At 43.0% G+C, this 22,030-nt stretch overlaps 2 protein-coding genes across 2 annotated transcripts; both read right to left on the bottom strand.

Annotated features, from left to right (window-relative positions):
• Window positions 1-15,450: 15,450 nt before the first annotated feature.
• Window positions 15,451-15,948, bottom strand: LOC135199631 (gastrula zinc finger protein XlCGF7.1-like). Its single transcript, XM_064227790.1, has one exon. The coding sequence runs from the start codon at window positions 15,946-15,948 to the stop codon at window positions 15,451-15,453; it is 498 nt and encodes a 165-aa protein (XP_064083860.1).
• Window positions 15,949-15,966: 18 nt separating this feature from the next.
• On the bottom strand, window positions 15,967-16,407 carry LOC135199632 (zinc finger protein 33B-like). The gene has a single exon (XM_064227791.1). It carries the CDS (start codon window positions 16,405-16,407, stop codon window positions 15,967-15,969), a length of 441 nt encoding a protein of 146 aa, XP_064083861.1.
• Window positions 16,408-22,030: the final 5,623 nt, after the last annotated feature.

Consider the following 22,030-nt stretch of genomic DNA (forward strand, 5'->3'; position numbering starts at 1 on the left):
AATTACTCTTTAATTACCTGGTATGGCTGCCACACGAAACTATATCATTTCTTAGCCTCATTATATGCTGGGCATTAGAGTATGAAGTGTTCTAAGTTTAAATATTTTCCCTCATAGTACAAACATCTTGTTATATTCTCCTTTTAGCCTATTCTTATCATTTAACTCTAGTATGCCTAGTCTAGTCCTACTGATCAGCATAGTTTTTTCAGTGTTATCATACTAGATTTCTTCTCTTATGTTTTCTGTAAATTCTCAATGTTCTCTGCTATTCATTTCTGCTTACCATGCTTTTTCGTCCCAGGTAATTATTTCTTTTTAAACTGCTTACCTTTCAGCAATTCAATTTTACTTGTATTTATGTTGAATCTTTCAGATAACCTTGTATTTGCAGAATCTAGGGGGTTTTCTCATTTTCATAATGATCATTGGTTATCTCGTGTAGGAGCCATTTCCATTACCCTCAGTATATGTTCCAGATACAATGTTTTATTCCTCATATCTCTTCAAGCACAACTTGTGGTTTTTGTTTTTGTTTGTCTGGCGTTTTTACGTTGCATGGAACCAGTGGTTATTCAGTAACGGCGGAACCAATGGCTTTACGTGACTTCCGAGCCGTGTTAAGAGTGAACTTCTATCACCAGAAATACGCATCTCTCACACCTCAATGGAATGCCTGAAATCGAACTCTCGCCAGAGGTGGTATGCCAGCACCATACCGACCACACATTGAGGCGTTACAACTTGCTGTATAACTTGGTGCTTTTACTTGGTTGTCTACTTTTTGTAATTCATTTATGGTTTTCCTGTTGAGTTTCAGGCCTTCCATGGCATACATGAAGGATGGCATCGCCAATCCTTTCCAATTCCAATATAGTTTTCCTATTTTCACCCTGCTACGGCTTTTACTGACGACTGCATTAGCCATATTTGCCTTTTTTCTGCTTTCTTTCCCTTTAATTTGGGGCCCTATTTGTCTGTTCTCTGAAGATTTTGTCTTTCATGTTGCTGATTGTTACTCATAGGGATTTCATCTCCTAGAACCATGAAGCCATCACCACCACAGGTTGGTGATTGCTTTTGGCCTGCCTCCTCTTCTATCCCCTCAACTTCTGGGGGTACACAGTCGACCCCCGCTATTCATGGACTCACAATTCGCAGTTTTCTATGGACCATATATACCCATTATTCATGGAACATTCACCTATTGGCAGTATTTTTCACTGATAAATATTCACAAATTACTGTATTTTCATATAATTTTCGTGACTAAATGCACTTTTTCAATAAAACTTTAAAAACTTGGGTATAAGCATTTTGAGTTTTTATTTGTTTCAACTATCAAAATAAGCAGTTCTAAGCATTTTTGGAGGAGATTTTAAGTATTTGCTGATTTTAGCTATTCACGGGGTGTCTGTCTCCCATCTCCCACGAATACAGGGGTCTACTGTACTGGGAACCACGAGTCAGATGGAATGGCCGGCAATTCGGACTCACTATTCAGTTGTAGCCGTACCGCCAGGATTTACGAAGCAGTTAAGGTTCTCAGACCTAACCATTCATATGCTCAACTGGTTGAGCAGGGAGCCAGGTGTTCTGGTGAGGTTCTCCCACCTGCAGGGAGAGTATTGAGGGAGGACTGTGGATCAGAAGGACTGGAGGGTCCTCTTCCCTGAGATGCAGATTCCTCGAGATACAGAGGACCTTTTTGGAGATCATTGTGTTGATTCATCAACATAACAACCTCAGGGAAGTGACCACGGTAATGTCCATTGATCATCCTTTTGGCCTTGCAGTCTACTGGTGCCCCAAAGAGGAACCCAGAGCTTCTGTAGCCTTGCCTTGGTCCTCAGTTGCTGAGGGTGTATTGGATCAGGTTAATGCACTTGTCTCTGAGGAGGAGTTTTCTCTTTGATTGAACTGCATGGTTCACCTAGCTCAGGGTCTCTCGCTGCAGCAGCTCAGAGTGAAAGACATGGCCTTCACACATCAAAAAGCAGCAATCCTGGAAGCCACTGCAATGGCAGCCTTCCAGGCAGTCTCCTGGCTGGTCCTGTGGTAGCTCAGTGTCCAAGATTACAGCCTCCCGGGGGTTCATTAACCCCTTGGAGGACTCGACCTTTAGGAAACTATGCCATTCTAGAGGTAAGGCTATCTCCTACCTGGGCTACTGAACAGCAAACCTGTGGGCCAACTTGGTGTAGAAGAGGAGGGACGCTGTCCTCTCTCTGACCACCAAGCATGTCAGCCCGGACTCAGCTTTGGCTCTTCAGAACGGAACGGTGCAGAGGTTCTACCTCTCTCTGCTTTCAAGAAGAGGTCTTCGCGTGTCGCTATGGCCCGACCTTTTGGTTTGGCTGGCATTTTCCTCATCCCCTAAGTAGTCCCAGACTTCGAAGGGTGCTAGAGGAACGATCTTGCCTTCTTCTGCCCCTGCCAAGAAAGGTGCACAGTCATGCCCCCCCCCCCCTAAACTTTCAGACCAATAGAGGGAAAGTGTCAAGGTAATTGCTTCATAGCAAAGAAAGATAAAGGAAGGAAAACGCATTTTCGAGAAGTTCGGCAGCAAGGAGGCATTAGCGCATTGTATTGGAGGTGCTTGTTCTCATGATGGTTCTAGAATTGCCAGGAGTGTTGTGGAACTCGACAGGCGCCGACGTGACATGAGAAACGCTGCGATTTCTGATGCAATACCTCGTCTAGATTCTTCGAGAAATTCCGGTAATCTCGGGAGTCTGTGACGCTCGCCGTAGGCCCCGCCCCAAGGATGCCGTATAAATGCGATGGACGAAGTAGGAGAGAGAGAGATCATCAGTTAGTCCACAGAGATATCCTCAGTAGAGCCGACAAAGATCAGATTATCAGTGAGAGATCAGCAGCACGCAGAGATCATCCGAGAGAGGTAGAGAAAAAGGAACTGACGAAGGATCAGAAGAAAAGTCCACTCGGAGAGTTTGGTAGAATTTTGGTCAAGCCATCTTCAGGAGTGGACGACCAAGTTATTTAGACGTTGGGGGAGACTTGAGAGAAGAGACGTTCTGCTAGAGGTTTTTTGGGAAGTTCCTGCCCCCTCAAGTATCAAAAGTAGACATCATTTTCTACAATACGGAGTCAAGAAGACGTTGCCAATCGCAGTTCTCCTTTTGTGAGCTATCGTTTCGAGTTGCCAAAGTGGCCAGCAAGTACTTCCATTACCTTACTGTTCCCCCAGTTCATGCAGTGTAAGTCTATTTTTTTTATGTAAATAGGAGATACCATTCTGCATTTACCTTTGTTAGTAAGCTTGTAAATAAACCATTGTTGTGTTACTTTCTATATTCGTATCCCCAGTTTCAATTGATGGTGTTGAAATTTTTTTTTTTATTTCATATTGAACCTGAAGCGGACCTCTCTCAGAGGCCGTAACAGAAAGGAAGCAAGGGTAAGAAGAAGGGAGGAAAATGCTAGGGTCGGCATTCTCCTCCAGAAGCTGCCGATGGTAGGGTTTGCCTTCCAAGCCATTGTGCAACATGGCAGCAACACAGAACCAAGACTTGGGTAGTAGATGTCCTTTGGGAGAGCTATCTGCTACCCTTCACGTCTTAACCATCCCTCCAGTTTGATTCCAGTCCCACGTATGTACTTGGCAGGCTGAAAGATCTCACTCTCCGGGAGGAGATTGCAGCAATGCTGAGGGAATGCTTTGTAGAAGTGACAGATTGGTCCCCAGGCTTTTACAGCCAATATTTTTCCTGTCAAGAAAGAATCACAGGGGTGGAGGCCAGTTATCAATCTCTCTCCCTTCAACTGATTCATTTGCCAGACTCAATTCAAGATGGAAATGGCCTGTTTGGTGTTCACTTTCAACAGGGAGAATAACTTCATGCTTACGGTGGACCTGAAGAATGCATATTTTCAAGGACCTTCGCTTTATCCTCGGGGAGATGGTATTTCAATTCTGAGTACTTTGTTTTGGGCTCTTGACTGACCCCAGGTGTTCACGCGAGTGTTATCCCTTGTGTCAGCTTGGGTCCATTTGTGCGGGGTATGTCTCTTGAGGTATTTCAACAATTGGCTAGTCTTGGTGAAATCTCGTCTGCAGTTGCTCCATGACAGGGATCGCCTCCTTGAGTTTTGCCACTCCTGGGGGGTTGTAGTAAATCTTGAGAAATCAGATCTTGTGCCCAAGCAAGGAATAGTGCAAATGTTCCTGTCCCAGAAGGAACAACCAGCATGGAAGTAGTAGGTTGTTCTTGATCACCAGTTGTATTTGGAGAAACTGGTCCCTCATGGGCGGCTTCACCTTCATTCTCTCTAGCGGAGAACAGAGCTCTGGTCTCCAGCATGGAATCTCTCATCTTTTCCCATCCACCTCTCGTGGAGGGTGAGACAGGATTTGGCCTAGTGGCTGGACAACAGGAACCTCATATTAGGAGTGTCCCTACACACTCCCCCTTCTGTTCTCAGACGCTTCAACTGAGGGATGGGGCAACCACTGGAGGAGTTACTGATCTCATATGTGTGGAACTGAGAGGGCAAGCACCTCCACATCAATATTCTAGAGCTCAAGGCAGCCTTCCTGGCTCTCCAAGAGTTTTTGGATCGAGTGATGGGATACTCAGTGGTGTTGATAAGCAACAACACCACAGTAGTGTCTCTTTTGTCACACCAGTTGACAATGTAGGTGCACCACCCACTCAAAAGAGCTTTCAGCCAGATGCATTCAAGGCTAGAGGAATGTAGTAGCAGACATACTCAGTCGCCAAGGTCTGGTGATAGGGACAGAGTGGTCCTCCATGTGGATGTTGTGGAAAGGCTTTTTGAACTTTGGGGGACTCCCATCGATCGACCTATGTACTGACTGGCACAACAGAAACTCTAGGTGTTTTGCTCCATCGTTCCCAATCCATGGGCGGCAGCAGAGGACGCTTTTCAAACACCCAGGGGACAACCTGGATGCTTATGCCTTCCCACCATTTTGTGATCAGACCTTATTAGTTATGGAAGACCTGATAGCTCATTTGCATGTTGTTAGCACACACCATTTCCATATTTAATTTGACCCATATCTCTTCCAGAGAGAGGTGTTACTTTCAGTGAATTCAGAACTTCTGCTCAGAGACAGTCAGGTTGCATGCTCCCACATGGTAGTCAAGAGGAAGAAGTTTTCTTGTGACCCGGCACTGCCAAAGATTTAATTAATTCTTTGTACATATATTCTTCTGCAACCCTCCTCCCTAGCCAAGTTGGCCTGTGTTATTTTGAATTATTTATGATACTCTTTGGTTTATTGTTCTATTAAACTGTTCAAGTTCCAACTAGTGTATATTACACCTTTCAGTAAAGTAATCACGTTTATCATTCTTATTATTATTCAAATTAGTTTTTACAGCTGTTCTTATTTGCATTACTGTTTCACAGCCTCCTGAGCAGCCCCATAAAAAAAGGGAAAAACTTTACATAAATTTTACTTGAACAGTGATCCATGCAAACAGTTCATCTAATGTGCAGTTTTAAACAAATAATACATTACTTTAGTAATTACAAAGCAAGTCTATCTCAATACTTCTGATTGGTTAACTTAAAGCAGACAAATAAAACACACACTACAGTAATTTATTGTGTCCAATGGGTTAATACAATGCATTAGGATTTACTAATACTGTATCACATTCTTTGTAGAATATTAAAACAGAGAGAACATATCAAAAAGTAATATAATAAAACACCTAACCTCAATTTTTGATTGATTTTTAAGAAAAAAAATATTTTTACAATAAAATGAGACTTTATAGTATATACGTACTTAACCAGTAATTATTTAGCTAAGAATTTCTATTCAACCTTAGCTTAAAATGTGAAAATAGTGGTAGTGATAGTCTTTTGTTTATGTAGGTGACTAACCCCACCCACCTTCACGGTAAGAGAGGAACAACTTCAGCCAAGATCTCGATCTGTCCATGCGAGGGGAGGAGGGCGGGCTCCGTCCATAATTATACTGGGTAAGTGTATATAAAAATGACATTTTTATAATAAAATAATCTTATAAAACATACTAAGTAATTACACAGCTATAGTTTCAAACTTATGCAGCAGCTACAGCACTTCATTTGTTATTGTGTAGGAGACACGGCCCTGCCCACCATCAGGAAGGATAGGTACAACACAGCTGAAATGGTCAATTTGTTTATATCCAATGCCCATCAGAGGGGAGGAGGGAGGGCTTTAATTCTGTAATTACATGGTAAGTATGTTCATCAAAATTAGTTCATAACTCCAATAGTATTCAGTAAAAATCAAGAACAGTAAAAATAAATAGTACTAGAAATATGTTTTTGTTATACCATAACCTGTTAATAGAGCGGTTTGCACAGATAGATACTGCCTCTGTTGGTGCTCATCTTAACTTGTAGCGACGTGGCTATATAGCTGCTAGACGCCTCTCATGTGGAAGCTATTTAGCACAGGAGTACTACTCTGAATGTTACAAAGCATGCAAAGGTTATGAGTTCCAAGGAGTTATCTGTTGGCCCTCAAAACCATAAAAAATAAGTGTCCTTGCCCTGGCTGCAGTACAATACATCAACAACCCGACAATTTTGTCTCCTACATCAATTAAAACCCAATACTACCCATCTGACAATAACAAACTAGACTCATGGGTACCCTAGGCACTTATTACCCCCAGCATCCCTAAACTCAGCAACCTAATCAAGGCGAAAAATGTTGAATAGAACTTCTATGTTTCCTCCCCCAATACCACACCAGCTAAAGCTCTGATGGACCAATCCATAAAGCTCACCACCTCGAAAAGATTCCTCAGCAAGTGATCCATTTCCAAGGCTGAAAACATTACTGTTGCAGAAGTGAACACCGATCTGCAAGCCGAGTCAATAAGACTGGAGAGGTCTCCCGGGGAGGAGGCACTACTACTCACTCCCAAGGACGTAGCTTCTCTAGTTGTGTAAGACCTGTAGCTCCTGGATAATAAGCGAGAAGGTGGAATGCTGAAGGAAGCCTTCCCCTTTACGCCTATTCTCGAGAGCCAATTATCAACTTTACTTAACCCTTTAACGCCGATTGGACGTATTAAACGTAGATATCAAATTGTCTGTGGGTGGCGATTGGACGTATATACGATGATATAAAAAAGTTTTTTTTTAAAATTAGCGGAAAAATAGTTATAGGCCTACTAGGCGAAAACTTTTGAAATCACGTGCCTTGGGCGATGCGGGAGCTCACTGATCAAGGCGTTGTTTTGTTTACAATCGTTTAGCCAGGCGCGCAAGCACGAATTCTTTTCTCCTTGCACTAAAAAGCATCAGCGACACATCTCAGAAATTATTTCGTCACTTTGACATAATTATTGCACCATTTCATATTAGCCGTTACATGGAGTATTATATATGAAAATGTGCGCAATTTCATGTAGATTACAACAAAAAAACAACTCATGGTTGTAGCTTTTATCAGTTTTGAAATATTTTCATATAAATAATGATGTGCCAAAATTTCAACCTTCGGTCAACTTTGACTCTACCGAAATGGTTGAAAAATGCAATTGTAAGCTAAAACTCTTATATTCTAGTAATATTCAATCATTTACCTTCATTTTGCAACAAATTGGAAGTCTCTAGCACAATATTTTGATTTATGGTGAATTTATGAAAAAACAAATTTTTCCTTACGTCCACGTCGGTAACTTCCGAAAAAATCAGAAATTTTTTCGTCCGATTGTCGTAATGTTTGCACCATTTTAAATTACCGTTACATAAAGTTTTTTTATATGAAAATGTGTGCAATTTCATGTAGAATACAAACAATAACAACCCATGGTTGTAGCTTTTACCAGTTTTGAAATATTCATATAAATAACGATGTGCCAAAATTTCAACCTCGGTCAACTTTGACTCGACTGAAATGGTAAAAAAACGCAATTGTAAGCGAAAACTATTACATTCTAGTAATATTCAAATATTTACCTTTATTTTGCAACAAATTGGAAGTCTCTAACACAATAGTTTCTATTATGGTGAATTTTATGAAATAAACTTTTCCTTACGTCCACGCGGTAACTCTTCCGAAAAATCATAAATTTTTTCGTCAAATTGTAAATGTTTGCACCATTTTAAATTAGCCGTTACATAAAGTTATACATGAAAATGTGCGCAATTTCATGGAGATACAACAAAAAAACCCATGGTTGTAGCTTTATTAGTTTTGAAATATTTTCATATAATAACGATAAATAGAAAAAATTCGTCCTTCGGTCAACTATAACTCAACCGAAATGGTCGAAAACTGCAATTGTAAGCTACAACACTTACAGTCTAGTAATATTCAATCAATTACCTTCATTTTGCAACAACGGGAAGTCTCTAGCACAATATTTCAATTTATGGTGAATTTTTGAAAACATCTTTTTTTATGTACGCACGTTACGAATTCATGCATCATTTTGTGATAATATTTTCTCTGTGTTGCCTTGATCGTTTTACAATGTGTTATATACCAAATGATCACAATTTAGTGTACAATAAAAAAAATTAACTCGTTTAGCTTTAAACCGTTTTGCTCACAGCAGATTTGTATACAATTATATATGAAATTTTTGTTTTCGCGGTCAGCAGGGAGAGGTTCCTGTGAAGACGTCCAAAGTAATAGGTCTCTCGTGAGCTCGTAAAAGGAACGAGGAGTGCGTCCCTCCCTGTTCCGAATGTAGGCAAGTGCGGTGGTGTTGTCCACGTTTACTTTGCACTACCTTGTTTGACACCAGAAGGTTTTCTAGGCTCTTCAAGGCCAGATGTACGGCGAAGAGCTCTTTGCAGTTTTATGTGCCAAGACACCGTGTGCTGGTTCCCAGGTGCCTGACACTTCCTCTGAGCCTAATGTCGCTCCCCAACCTCTCTCTGACGCGTCGGAGAACAACACTAGGTCTGGGTTCTGTGTTCTTAGAGAGATCCCTTTGTTCTCTTCCAGAGGGAGCAACCACCACTGTAGGTGTGACTTTATCTCCACTGGAATGGGAAAAACGTCCGACAGTTTGTCCGGTTTTCCAGCTCCAAGACCTCTTGAGGAAGAATTGAAGCGGGACGTATATGGAAGTCTCCTAGAGGGAAGAATTGTTCTAGAGCGAGGAAAAGCGTCCCCAGAAGGCTCAACCATTCCCTCGCCGACGTTTGTTGCTTCTCTAAGAAGAGAGAGACTATCCGCAAACCTTTTGCGATTCTCTCTTGCGAAGGAAAAACTCGAAAACACCCCGAGAATCCATCAGAATCCCCACCCAGATAGACTAGGTCTTGTTCTGGGGGTCAGCTGAGACTTCTCGAGGTTCACAAGCAATCCCAACGCTTTGATTAAATCCAGAGTTAACTTTAGGTCCTCCAAGCACTGTCTCTCCGATCTGGCCCTGATGAGCCAGTCGTCCAGATACATAGGACGACATTCACTCCTTTGAGGTGAAGAAACCTCGCACATTCTTCATCAGGCTTGTGAAGACCTGAGGAGCTGTGGACAGGCCGAAACACAAGGCTCTTGAACTGAAAGATCCTTCCCCCCACCCCCGTCATGGAAACGGAGGGTACTTCTTCGATGAAGGGTGGATCGGGACGTGAACGTAGGCGTCCTTGGAGATCTAGAGACACCATCCAATCTCCTTGTCGTAATGACGCTAGGACTGAAGCCGAAGTCTCCATGGAGAACTTCTCCTTTTGAACAAAATTTGTTCAGAGAGCTGACGTCCAGTACTGGTCTCCAGCCTCCCGAGGCTTTCGCAACCAGAAAAAGGCGATTGTAAAACCCCGGGGAGTTTTTGATCCCGTACTAGTTCTATCGCTCTCTTGTCCCACATTTGTTCCACATCGATCGAAGAGTATCCCTCAGCACAGGATCCTTGTACTTGGCTGATAGTTCCCTTGGTATTGACGTTAGGGGAGGAGTGTTCAGGAAAGGGATACGACTATCCCTTCCTTTAACGATCCCGCCAAAGCATAACGGCGGTACTGCGTTTAGATCAGCGTCCAGGCTTCCACAAATCCGAGGAGCCTGGCACCTACTGGTGCTTGGAGGAGCGAATCTTCATTTTCCCTTTTTTTTTTAAAGGGACGAAAGGCAGATCTACCTCTCTTCTCCGGGGCCTTCCTTCTTGTGGAGGTGCTGGAGGATGGACCACCTCGAAAGGGCTGCACCGATGTACTAGGTCCTTTCTTGTCCGATGCAGAAACAGGTTTCTTCTTTCTTGCTGACTGCGTCAGAAGATCCTGAGTCGCCTCTCAGTTAAAGAATGCGCAATGTCCTTTACTAACTGAGAAGGGAACAAAAAGTCAGATAGAGGCGAATACAGTAGAGCTGCCCTCTGAGCATGAGAGACTGCCTTTGTTAAGAAGGCGCCATATACAGTCCTCTTTTATTAAAAGACCTGCTCCAAACAATGAGGAGATTTCAAAAGATCCATCCTGTACCGCTTTGTCAATACAAGACAATATGCTAACAGGGCTCAGGTTCGATTCCTTCCGAATCCATGGGCCTTCCCGTTCTTGGACATCACCCCAAGGGGACCAATCTAAGAAGTTGAAGACTTCCAATACATGAAAGAGTCCCTTGAGGAGATGATCCAGTTCCGAAATTCCCCACGTAATTCGTGCTGAATTGAGACTTTGTCGACGTGAAGCGTCAACTAAGGTCGAAAAATCTGCCTCCGTTGTAGAAGGGAGAGCAATACCCATATTCTCTCCCGTCTTGATACCAGATGCCTCTTTTCCCAGCTAATCTTGCTGGAGGCATGCAAAAGACTGTCCTGACTAAGTCTTTCTTAGACTTCATCCATGAGTCTAAGGATTGTAATGCCCTGCTTCATCGAGATGGTGGGTTTCATTTTTAGAAAAGACGAAGGCTTCTTCGTCTTAGCACTGGAAAAGAGGCGAGCGCGGAGAAGGAGGAGCGGCAGGAGTCAACTCGTCTCCATACTCCTCAAGAAGCAGGGTATCAAAACCTTTATAGTTAGACAGACCCTCTCTTCCATGATATTCATCATCCGAGTTTTCCTCCAACTCGGGATCTACATGAGCTTCCGTTCTCCTCTCCGAACGTTCCTCTTCTGGAGGAGACAAAACTCCTAATAGGAGAGGGGCTAAGGGAATGATAATCCTTCCTCTTTCCCGCTACTAAAAGACTTGGAATGGCGTCACAAGCTCCCGCTTCTCTTGAACTTAAAGAAAGACGCTTCCCGCTTGTATGACGCTTCCCGTTCGCCAAGCGTCCTGGCTGACGTCTCTTGCTGACGTCTTGATGACGCTTCGCGCCTGGAAGACGCTCCGCTCTCCAAAGGCGTCCTACTTGGCGTCACAATATTGGACGGAGCGTCACGTCTAAGATCCGCTTTCAATGACGCTTCACGTCTAAAAGACGTCTTACGTCTCTCTGGCGTTGGACACGAAACTCTCGTAAGCCCCCGCTTCTAGCTCTCGAAAACTCGAAGCTTCTGCAAGAGTTTAGCAGCTTCACGTCTGTCTGACGCTTCTCGTTGAGCATGGTGGAGACAGGACGAGACTTCTTAATTGGAAGCGGTCACGTCCTTCCGACGGGGCGCTAAAACTCCCACTAGAGATGACAGTTTGTTCTTGAACTGCCATAATTATCTTTCTTGACGCTTCTCCCACGTCCAGTGCATGACGCCTTTCGTCATCACTCGGGGGTGGGAGAAGAATGAAAGGGTACTTCCGCGTACGCGTCAGGTGACGCTGACGCCACCTTCGCTTTCTTAATAGAAGAAGGAGCGTCATCTGAGAAGCGCTCTGGGCTCGAATCTATGTCAGGCTTTCATATGACGCTTCAGCGGTCTCGACAAGTTCGACTCCTTCCACCCTCGTTTAGGTGAGGGAGAGAGAGGACGAGAAAACACTCGCGAAGGACGCTTTTTCTATAGCGCCCTTGAGCCGCCTGCCATGAAGCAGAGCTAGCTGAAGGGACGTCTGACCGTTGGGGATTCCCCACGACCTCCTTAAGGCTTTCGACTTTCCTTCTCCTCTGGGCATGGGAGCTTGGAAGAGGTCTAGGCCTGGGAGCGTCGCAGGGACGATCAAACTCCCCTCACAACTGGGAGAACTCTTCACGAAATGCTCACTTCACTGAAATGCCTCACTTTCATAGCCTTACCTTTGAAGTCAGCCATCTTGGACTTCATGTCTCTAAATAGTAGCTTTCAGATTGGCGATTTCCTATGCTGAATCCGAAAAAGCACTCTGAGAATGAGATATATAGGAGAATCTACTCAGTAGGATTAGAATTATCCGTGAAAGGCTCAATAGGCCTTGAACTCACACCTTTCAGCCGTCTAACTCTATCCCTCTCTAACTTCTTCAAATAAGAAGTCAAAGTCTTCCACTCTTCTGCATTCAATCCCTCGCATTCCTTAAACAAGTATTAATAGCAGAACACTGAACCCCCCTACATTACGGCATACAGTGTGAGGATCAACCGAAGCTTTCGGTATCCTCACCCTGCAGCCTACATTCTCACACATTCTCACACTCACATTTGAATCAGACATACTGAGAAAAATGAAAAATCCAAAAGAGTTATTCCAAAAACAGTCCACAGTAGCGAATGCCAAAACACGATCCAGATACGTCACCAAAAAGCCGAAAAACGATGATCAAAAGGATGAAATATGGAATCTAAGTTCAGGAGGTAATAGCAAACAATGTTGATACCAACCGGCGACAGAGAAAAATATGATAGAAAACGGGGAATGGTTCCTAGTCCTCCCCGCCACCCAGGGCAGGCCGGTAGATCACCTGACCTACCTGTAGCGAGTGGCGCGAAATTTGAATTTCTGTCGGGGGGGACGACGGAGTCTTAGCTATGTATATATCTGACAGGTAAGTTGATTGTATGAAAACATTTTTTCTGCTTTGGCGCTTACTCGCGAACGCCGCTAGCATACGGGAGGACGATTTTTAAAATACGCTTCGGCATTTAAGGGTTAATGCCTTCTTTGAAGATGGAGAGAGAACCATCCTAGGGAGTTTATTAGTCCTGACTGGTCTGATCACTAATCCTGAATGAGGAAGCAGGAGCCGCTGGGGCGAAAAGAAATCTGGGACTCTATGCAACAAATATCTAAGCAGGGAAGCATAGGGTGTTGGCACTTCTTCACGACTTAATTCCTCTTCATCCGAAGAAAATGGGGAAAGCAAAGGATCCACAGGGGGAACTGCTGACGAAGTCGAAGCTTTTTGAAGAAGTCCCAGAACATTATCCAATGGCTTCTGAAGAGAACCAAAAGACGGATTTGTCATTGGAGACGGACAGGAAGAAATTGGACACCGATGAGTCAGGTGCTGAAGGGCAGGTGTCAACATAACAGAACTGCTGTCTTATGATCCAAAATACCTGATGTTCAGCCTGTGGGCGCTTGGAAGTCACTGGACTCTTGGACATTACCTGGCAGCCAGAAATTCTTGGGTGCTCAGCTCCTACTGGGCGCTCAACCATTGCTAGGCGCTCTGAAATAACTGGGGTCCCAAGCACTTTAGGGTGCTTGACCAAATCTGGGCATTCTTCCACTCTTGGACTCTCAGACATACCTGGGATCTCAGATACAGTGGGCACTCAAGACGCTAATGAGAACTCGTCAATAAAGGGCGCTCACTGTCCACAAGACATCCTGAAGAAGTACAAGGGCGCTCCTGAGAAGCGGCATCTTACGAGAATATCTGGGCACTGTCAAAAGTGTTCCAGCTGTGTGGGAAAAGGCGTTTGGGACTGTCCCAAGTACTACATGAGGGCTTGGGGCTGCATGCAGGTTCTTTCTGCCTTTTGCTAAGTAATGGCAGAGACTGATTCCAAAATGAAGAACACCTTTTCAAAGGGCGTAACTTCTTCGAGAAACACTACTGACGTCCTTTACTAGCACTGCCTTTGCTACAATACCAAAAACTAGATCTAGTGTGACATAATCAACTAGTTAACAAAGTAAAAATCAGTATGTCTTTTCAGAAAACTAATTCATGAAAAACATGCCCTAAAATACCTGATTTAAATAATCAATGCCAAAGGCTACTGTGTTAAAATACTTCACCAAAAGTGAAAATATCCCACAACAATCCAAATTCAGCTGTAAATCTCAACATACTGTGTAGTCGTACACAGACAGAAACAAATTGAGCTCTTGACTGAAGTTGTTTCTCTCTTACTCTGAAAGTGGGTGGGGATAGTCACCAACATGAACAAAAGACTATCGCTACTGCTAATTTTCAAATTTAAGTTGTCTTCAAGTAGAAACTCTTAGCTAAGTATTACAGGGTATGTTACTCATATAAAGCCAATCTTTTTAAATTCCCACTATGCATGAAATTGTATGGAAATATTCAAACTTATAACTACTATACATGTGCAGGTGCATAATGGTGAATAACAATGGAAGAAAAATTCATGTAACCCAATGACAAAACTAATTCCTGATTTGGAAATCATACAAAAAGTACATGGGAACCAGAATAGTGAGGCAGACACCAGAAAATTTATTAATCTAATATTGAACACAGCTTAATGAGTACAATTTTAAAAACCAAAGAAGCTAAAAATATATTCTTTTTTGTAGTATAACCTTTGTATCAAGGTTATACTACCATTCACATATCCACTACAATCAAATATTCTGGATCTGCCTTGACCTCTAAGAAAGGTATCTGCATATAGTAAGAGCCCTCATCTGTTTTCAGTAAGATCTATCTCCAAATTCTCATCTTTGATTAACAACAATAATGATTTTTCAGCTTCCATTTTCACACGATGTGTGTAAACAATTCTCAATCCTTGTGAGAATCTGATGTAGTAATTTTCTTCCATTTGAAATATCACCAGCCAAAACCTAAAATTTTGGCATCTAAATGCACTGTAATATTATGAATTTTCATGAGTAATCTCAAAATAAAATGAAATTTGAAATTTTAACATTTTTTACATTAGGACTAGAGAATGTCCCTCTCTACAATGATTTCCAATGTGGGCTTGAGAATTTCCAAATTATAAAAACTAGTACTTGAACAAAGATCAAGTTCGTATTGTAGTAGTATATACAGTTTGTTTCCGTATTATGAACTTCTTGTCGGTTTTGTTTTTGATGACTTGAACCAGAAAACTTCTTTGGCATACAGAGGAAGTGACTGGTTTCTATCCTGTTATGACTTCTCATGTGCGTTTTGAGATGAATGTGTTGATGAAAACTTTTTGGTTTTTCATATAGAGCAAGTATATGGTTTTTCTCCTGTATGAGTTCTCATGTGTGTTTTGAGATTACTTGATTCAGAAAAGCTTTTTGGCATACCGAGCAAGTGAATGGTTTCTCTCCTGTATGAGTTCTCATGTTTTTTTGTTTTTTGAGAGTATTTTGATGAGAAAAACTTCTCTGACAAACTGCACAAGTATATAGTTTTCTCCCCTGTATGAGACCTAATGTGTTTTTTGAGATTACTTTGACGAGAAAACTTCGTTTGACATACAGCAGCAAGTATACGGTTTTCTCTCCTGTATGAGTTTCTCATGTGTATTTTGAGATAACTTTGACGATAAAAACTTCTTTGGCATATAGAGCAACCAACATGGTTCATTTTTTCCGCTTTCCGTGTCAAAACTTGGATGGTCTTCTTCACTCTTTCTATCCTGGTATGTATATTTTACATCAACTTCAATATATTCTGGCTCCCCCTTTACTTCTGTGGAAGAATCTACAAATAAAGATCCATCATCTGTGAAACTGGTATGCTCATCCTCCAAATTGTCAATTCCTTGTTTCATTAAATGACATCTCATGTGTCTATTTAGATTATTTTGACGAGAAAACTTTCTTTGACATACAGAGCAAGTATATGGTTTCTCTCCTGTATGAGTTCTCATGTGTGGTTTGAGGTGACTTTGATGAGAAAAACTTCTTTGACATACAGAGCAAGTAAATGGTTTCTCTCTCATCCTGAGTTCTCTGGTGTGTTATTTGAGATCCCTTGCTGCAGAAAAACTTTTGTGAACATACTGAGCAGTGAATGGTTTCTCTCCTGTATGACTTCTCATATGGGATTTCAGGTCACACATATGTGAAAATGTCCTTTGGCATTCAGCACACGTTATTTCCTTCCCTGCTGTGTTGCTTCTCTTTGAAAATATTTCTTTTCTACCCAAATGTCTATTTTCTTCTGCAACAGAGATCTTTTCCCTTTCCACATCAAAACTTAAATGGTCTTCTTCACTCTCTACAGGCTGGCATGTATATTTTACTTCAACTTCACCACAATCAATGAAGTCTGGCTCAGCTTTCACTTCTATGGAAGAATCTACAAATAAGGATCCATCAACTGTGATTTCGGTATGTTCATCCTCAAAATCGTCATTTTCTTCTTTGATTAAAGGTAAACCTGAGTTTTCACCTTCCATCTCAAAGGATGCTGAATTTACAGCTTTGAAACAAAGTCTGTTTTAGGTCAATGAATATTCAGTTTCATCCAAGGAAAGCTCTCAATATGAACCAAATATTGCCAAACCTTCATTTAATGAAATTGCTAGAATGAGAGGAAGCACTAAAGTCAACAATTGTCATTTATGTAATCACAAACTTTACACCTCACAGAATAGTAGGTTGTCAACAGGTCTTTTGCAGGTTCAAAATAATCGTAGCTCATTTACAGCCTGCTTTCAATGATACTGCAAATCAAATATGTAATCCTATAAAAAAAACCTTCACTCCTCACATCACAAAGGAATCAATCTGGCACAGACAAAACAGAAGTGTATCAGTTAAAAATCAAAATGTTTCATAAGACCAACTACACTTCTAAGCATCACAAACTATTTCTCAATTAACAATGTTCTACGGAGGCAGACAGAATAATCAGTCACTAACGCAAACTGTCATAGCATACACACTGATTTAACGTCAAATATTTTCAATATAAAATTTTTTTCTTCAGTATATAAGAAATCCTGCATTAGTACATTGGTAATATGATGTAAATAACAAAAATGCAGCAAAAATCTTCTCAAAAATCCCATTCCATTACATCGACGATCTCATAAAACTTCCCTCTGCTTGCGCTACTCTGAAAAAAAAAAATCAAAAGTAAAAATAGTGTTCCGAGTAGCACTGTCCATAACCAACACAGAATCAGATACGTATTTAGAAAAATGTCTTGTATCATAGAGAGCTTGTTTCAACTCTTAAAACATATGTCCCTTGGGAAAAATGATATTGTTATAATACAATAAAGTTTCATACATACTTACCTGGCAGATATATACTTAGCTAAGACTCCGTCATCCCCGACAGAAATTCAAATTTCGCGCCACTCGCTACAGGTAGGTCAGGTGATCTACCTGCCTGCCCTGGGCGGCAGGACTAGAAAACCATTCCCGTTTTCTATCATATTTTCTCTTCTTCCACCTGTCTCCTGCGGGGAGGCTGGGTGGGCCATTAATCGTATATATCTGCCAGGTAAGTATGTATGAAACTTTATTGTATTATAACAATATCATTTTCATACAATGAACTTACCTGTCAGATATATACTTAGCTGATTGGCACCCTTTGGTGGAGGGTAAGAGACAGCTAAAATGGAATGGAATAGGACAGGTAAACAACATATGTTGTAGGTATAAAAAGAAAAACCCTTGGTTCCTACCTGATAGGTGGTAGACTTCGTGGCTGTAGCCCGGTAGTCTGCATCACCTCAAGACTTTAGCGAGATATGTGATCTATGTCTTGTGAGTCTGTCGATGGGTATATGAACGCTTACTTGGCAGAGCCTGAAAGGACTTTGTCAATGGGTACTGGACCACTTCTATGACAACACACCTTATGAAGGAGCACACAACCAATCCCGACCACCTGATCCTAACCACCATGTTAGTATAAAGAATTGTTCGAGTTATCCCGAACTCATTACAAACAACCCATAACTCGAAACTAATACGCATTCATACAAAAATTCTCAAAATTTTTTTTTTATAATACTCCTCTAAAAGATATCACAAGAGTTCCTTACTGAACAACAGTGACTGGCCGCCAGTGCAGCACCGAGCCCTCTTTGTCAGCAGAAATCTAGAACTATGGTAGAAGGTATGTACAAAGTTAAGGATTGATGTTTGCTCCCGTACCCATTATCGTATCGCCGATACGAAAGGCCCCAGAGAGAAAAACATTTCTCGTAGGTCACGCGAACGTCTTTAAGATAGTGAGATGCAAATACCGAATTGCACCTCCAATATGTCGTATCAATGATTTTGGGTCTTAGCGACATATTCTTCTGAAAAGAGAGAGACATCGCCACTGCTCTAAACTTCATGAGCTTTTACTCTTAAAAGCGGAAACGAGTCGTCAGGACAGAACTTGTGAGCATCTGTAATGACGCTCCTTATGAAGAAAGCTAATGCATTCTTAGACATGATTCTTGTGGGGTCCTTAATCGAACACCAAAGACCTTGCCTAGAGCCTCCATTTGTTTCTTCCTTTGTAAGTAGAACTTCAAGGCTCTTACAGGGCAAAGAGACCTTTCTGTTTTCTCTACCACTAGACTCGATAAGCCCCTTTTAATCTCGAATCTCTTGGGCCAGGGATTCGAGGGGTTTTCATTTTTCGCTAGAAAAAGTGTTCTAAACGAGCAGAAGGCCGAGTCTCTGTTAAAGCCGACTTCATCTTCAAGGGCGTGAAGTTCACCAATTCTTTTGGCTGTCGCCAAAGATAGGAGAAACAAGCATTTCCTCGTTAAATCCCTAAACGAAGCTAAATGAGGAGGCTCGAATCTGTCAGACGAAAGGAACTTGAGAACTACATCCAGGTTCCAGCTGGGAGGAGTTAGTTCCTTAGATTTTGTTGTTTCAAACGATCTAATCAAGTCGTGCAGATCTTTATTATCAGCAATCTCTAGGTCTCTGTTTCTGAAGACTGCCGAAAGCATGCTCCTGTATCCTTTGATAGTCGATACAGATAAGTGAGAGTCCTCTTCAGGAACAAAAGGAAATCAGCGATTTCGGTTATAGAGGTACTGGAGGAGGACAACTTCTTAGACTATACCACCTTCTAAAAAACCATCCCACTTAGACTGATAGACTCCGTCTAGTGGAAAGCTCTGCGGGCTCTAGCGATAGCGCTTGCAGCTTCGCGAGAAAACCCCCTCGCTCTGACAAGTCTTTCGATAGTCGAAAGGCAGTCAGAGCGAGAGCGGGGAGGTTTTGATGAAACCTCGTCGAAGTGTGGCTGTCTGAGAAGATCCATCCTTCTTAAAAAGGAAGGGATCTGGGGAAGTCTACTGTCCACTCCAGCACCTCTGCAAACCAATCTTGTACTGGCCAAAACGGGGCTATCAGGGTCATTCTTGTTCCGTGGACGCTACAAACTTTCTCAACACTTGCCCCAGGATTTTGAAAGGGGAAAAGCGTACACGTCTACATGAGACCCAGTCTAGCAGGAAGGCGTCGACCACGAGAGCTCTTGGGTCTTCCACACTGAGCAAAAGACTTCCAGCCTTTTGGAAAGGAATGTGGCGAACAGATCTACATGAGGAGTGCCCCAAAGATCCCAAAGACTCTGGACACACCTCTGAATGAAGGGTCCATTCTGTGTGAAGGACCTGGCTTCTCCTGCTCAGTCTGTCCGCCCTGACGTTTCTCGTACCCTGAACAAATCTTGTCAGGAGGGAGATGTTCCTCTGGGAGGTCCAAAGTAGCAGATCTCTTGCTATTTCGTTATAGGAACAAGGAGTGTGTTCCTCCTTGCTTCCGAATGTAGGACAGGGCGGTAGTGTTGTCCACATTCACTTGGACCACACTGTTTGCCACAAAGGTTCGAAGAACTTTAGAGCCAAGTGAAACTGCCAGAAGTTCTTGCAATTTATGTGCCAGGACACCTGTGGCTGCCTTCCAGGTGCCTGAACACTTCTCTCGGTCCTAGTGTTGCTCCCCACCCTTCTCCGATGCGTCTGAATATAACACTCGGCTTGGGGTTCGGAACTTCCAGAGAAATTCCCTTGTTCTCTTTTAGAGGGGACAACCACCATTTGCAGGTGTGGTTTCATTTCCATTGGAAGGAGAAAAACTGTCGGAGAGAAGTCCCGTTCTTCCAATTCCATGATCTCCTTAGGAAAAACTGAAGAGGACGAAGATGAAGTCTTCCTAGAGGAAAGAACTGTTCGAGCGAGGAAAGGGTCCCTAGAAGGCTTAACCATTTCCCTCGCCGAAGTTCGTTCTTTCCCTAAGAAGAGAGAGACTTTCTCCAAGCCTCTCACGATTCTCTTTGCGAAGGAAATACTCGAAAACCCTGAGAATCCATCTGAATCCCCAGATAGACTAAGTTCTGTCTGGGGATCAGTTGTGACTTCTCGAGGTTCACGAGTAGTCCCAACGCCTTTATCAGGTCTAGGGTCAAAGAAAGGTCCTCCAAACACTGTCTCTCTGTTCTGGCCCTGATGAGCCAATCGTCCAGATATAGAGAGATGTTGACGCCTTTGAGGTGAAGAAACCTCGCCACATTCTTCATCAGGTTTGTGAAGACCTGAGGAGCTGTGGACAGGCCGAAACACAAGGCCTGACTGAAAGATCCTTCCCCCGTCATGAAACGGAGGTACTTCTTCGAAGAAGGGTGAATCGGGACATGAAAATAAGCGTCCTGGAGATCCAGCGACACCATCCAATCTCCTTGACGTAAAGCCGCAAGGACTGAGGCCGAAGTCTCCATAGAGAACTTCTCCTTTAGAACGAACTTGTTCAGAGCGCTGACATCTAGTACTGGTCTCCAGCCCCCCGAGGCTTCGCAACCAGAAAAAGACGATTGTAAAACCCCGGAGAGTTTTGCTCCAGAACTAATTCTATAGCTCGTTTGTCCCACATTTGATCCACCATCAGACGAAGAGTATCCCTCAGTACAGGGTCCCTGTATCTGGCTGACAGTTCCCGCGGAGTAGTCGTTAGGGAGGACTGTCCTGGAAGGGGATAAGATATCCCTTCCTGATTATAGACATCGAAGAGGCGTCCGAGTTTATGAATGTCCAGGCGTCTGCAAATTCGAGAAGCCTGGCACCCACTGGTGTTTGGAGGTTGTCTGTCTCACTTCCCTTTCTTAAAGGGACGGGAAGAAGAAGCTTTACCTCTCCTCTCAGGACCTCTCCTCTTAGAGGGAGCTCTGGAGGGAGGGCCTCCTCGAAAGGGCTGAACCGTAGAAGTCGGTCCTTTCTTGTCAACCGCAAACTAGGGGTCTCTTCCTTGCAGTGTGAAGGAGAAGATCCTGTGTCGCCTTTCTCAGTCAGTGAGCGAGAAATGTCCTTCACTAACTGAGAAGGAAACAAGAAGTCTGACATGGGAGCGAAAACAAGGGCTGCTCTCTGTGAGGGAGAAACCGCTTGGTTAAGAAGGCACTAAAAATACTCCTCTTCTTAAGGAGTACCACTCCCAAAGAGAGAGGAGACTTCTCCCGATTCGTCTTGTACTGCTGCCTTGTCAATTACATGACAGAATACTAAGAATGACTTCGGGGTCTAGACCTTCCGAGTCATGAGCCTTCTTAGACATCACCCCAAGGGACCAGTCTAGGAAATTAAACACTTCCAAAATATGGAAGAGGCCCTTGAGGAGATGATCAGTCGCAGAAATCGCCCAAGTCACACGAGCTCCATTCAAAGCGTGTCTACGCGATGAATCAACCAAGGTTGAAAAGTCCGCTTCAGCCGACGCAGGGAGAGAAAGGCCCATGTTCTCCCCAGTTCGGTACCAGACACCTCTTTTACCAGAAAGTATGGCTGGAGGCATACAGAAGGTGGTTCTGCCCAGATCCTTCTTCGACAACATCCACTTGTCAAGAGACTGTAGAGCTCTTTTCATAGAGATCGTCGGTCTCATCTTCAAAACCGACGAAGACTTCGGTACGATCGCACTCGAAAACAGTGATCGAGGCGAAGGAGGAGACGCAGGAGTCAACGAATCTCCATACTCTTGCAAAAGAAGGTCCGTCAAAACTCTATATTTAGAGAAGCCTTCTCTACCGTTAACCCCTCGTCTTCCGAATCTAACGTCC

This window comes from Macrobrachium nipponense, chromosome 26, assembly GCF_015104395.2.
Source record: "Macrobrachium nipponense isolate FS-2020 chromosome 26, ASM1510439v2, whole genome shotgun sequence".
Lineage (NCBI taxonomy): Eukaryota > Metazoa > Arthropoda > Malacostraca > Decapoda > Palaemonidae > Macrobrachium > Macrobrachium nipponense.

What these genes read in the sequence shown, in the direction of transcription:
- LOC135199631 (XM_064227790.1), bottom strand. Translation starts at nt 15,948, where the DNA reads ATGAGAGAGAAACCATTTACTTGCTCTGTATGTCAAAGAAGTTTTTCT.
- LOC135199632 (XM_064227791.1), bottom strand. Translation starts at nt 16,407, where the DNA reads ATGGAAGGTGAAAACTCAGGTTTACCTTTAATCAAAGAAGAAAATGAC.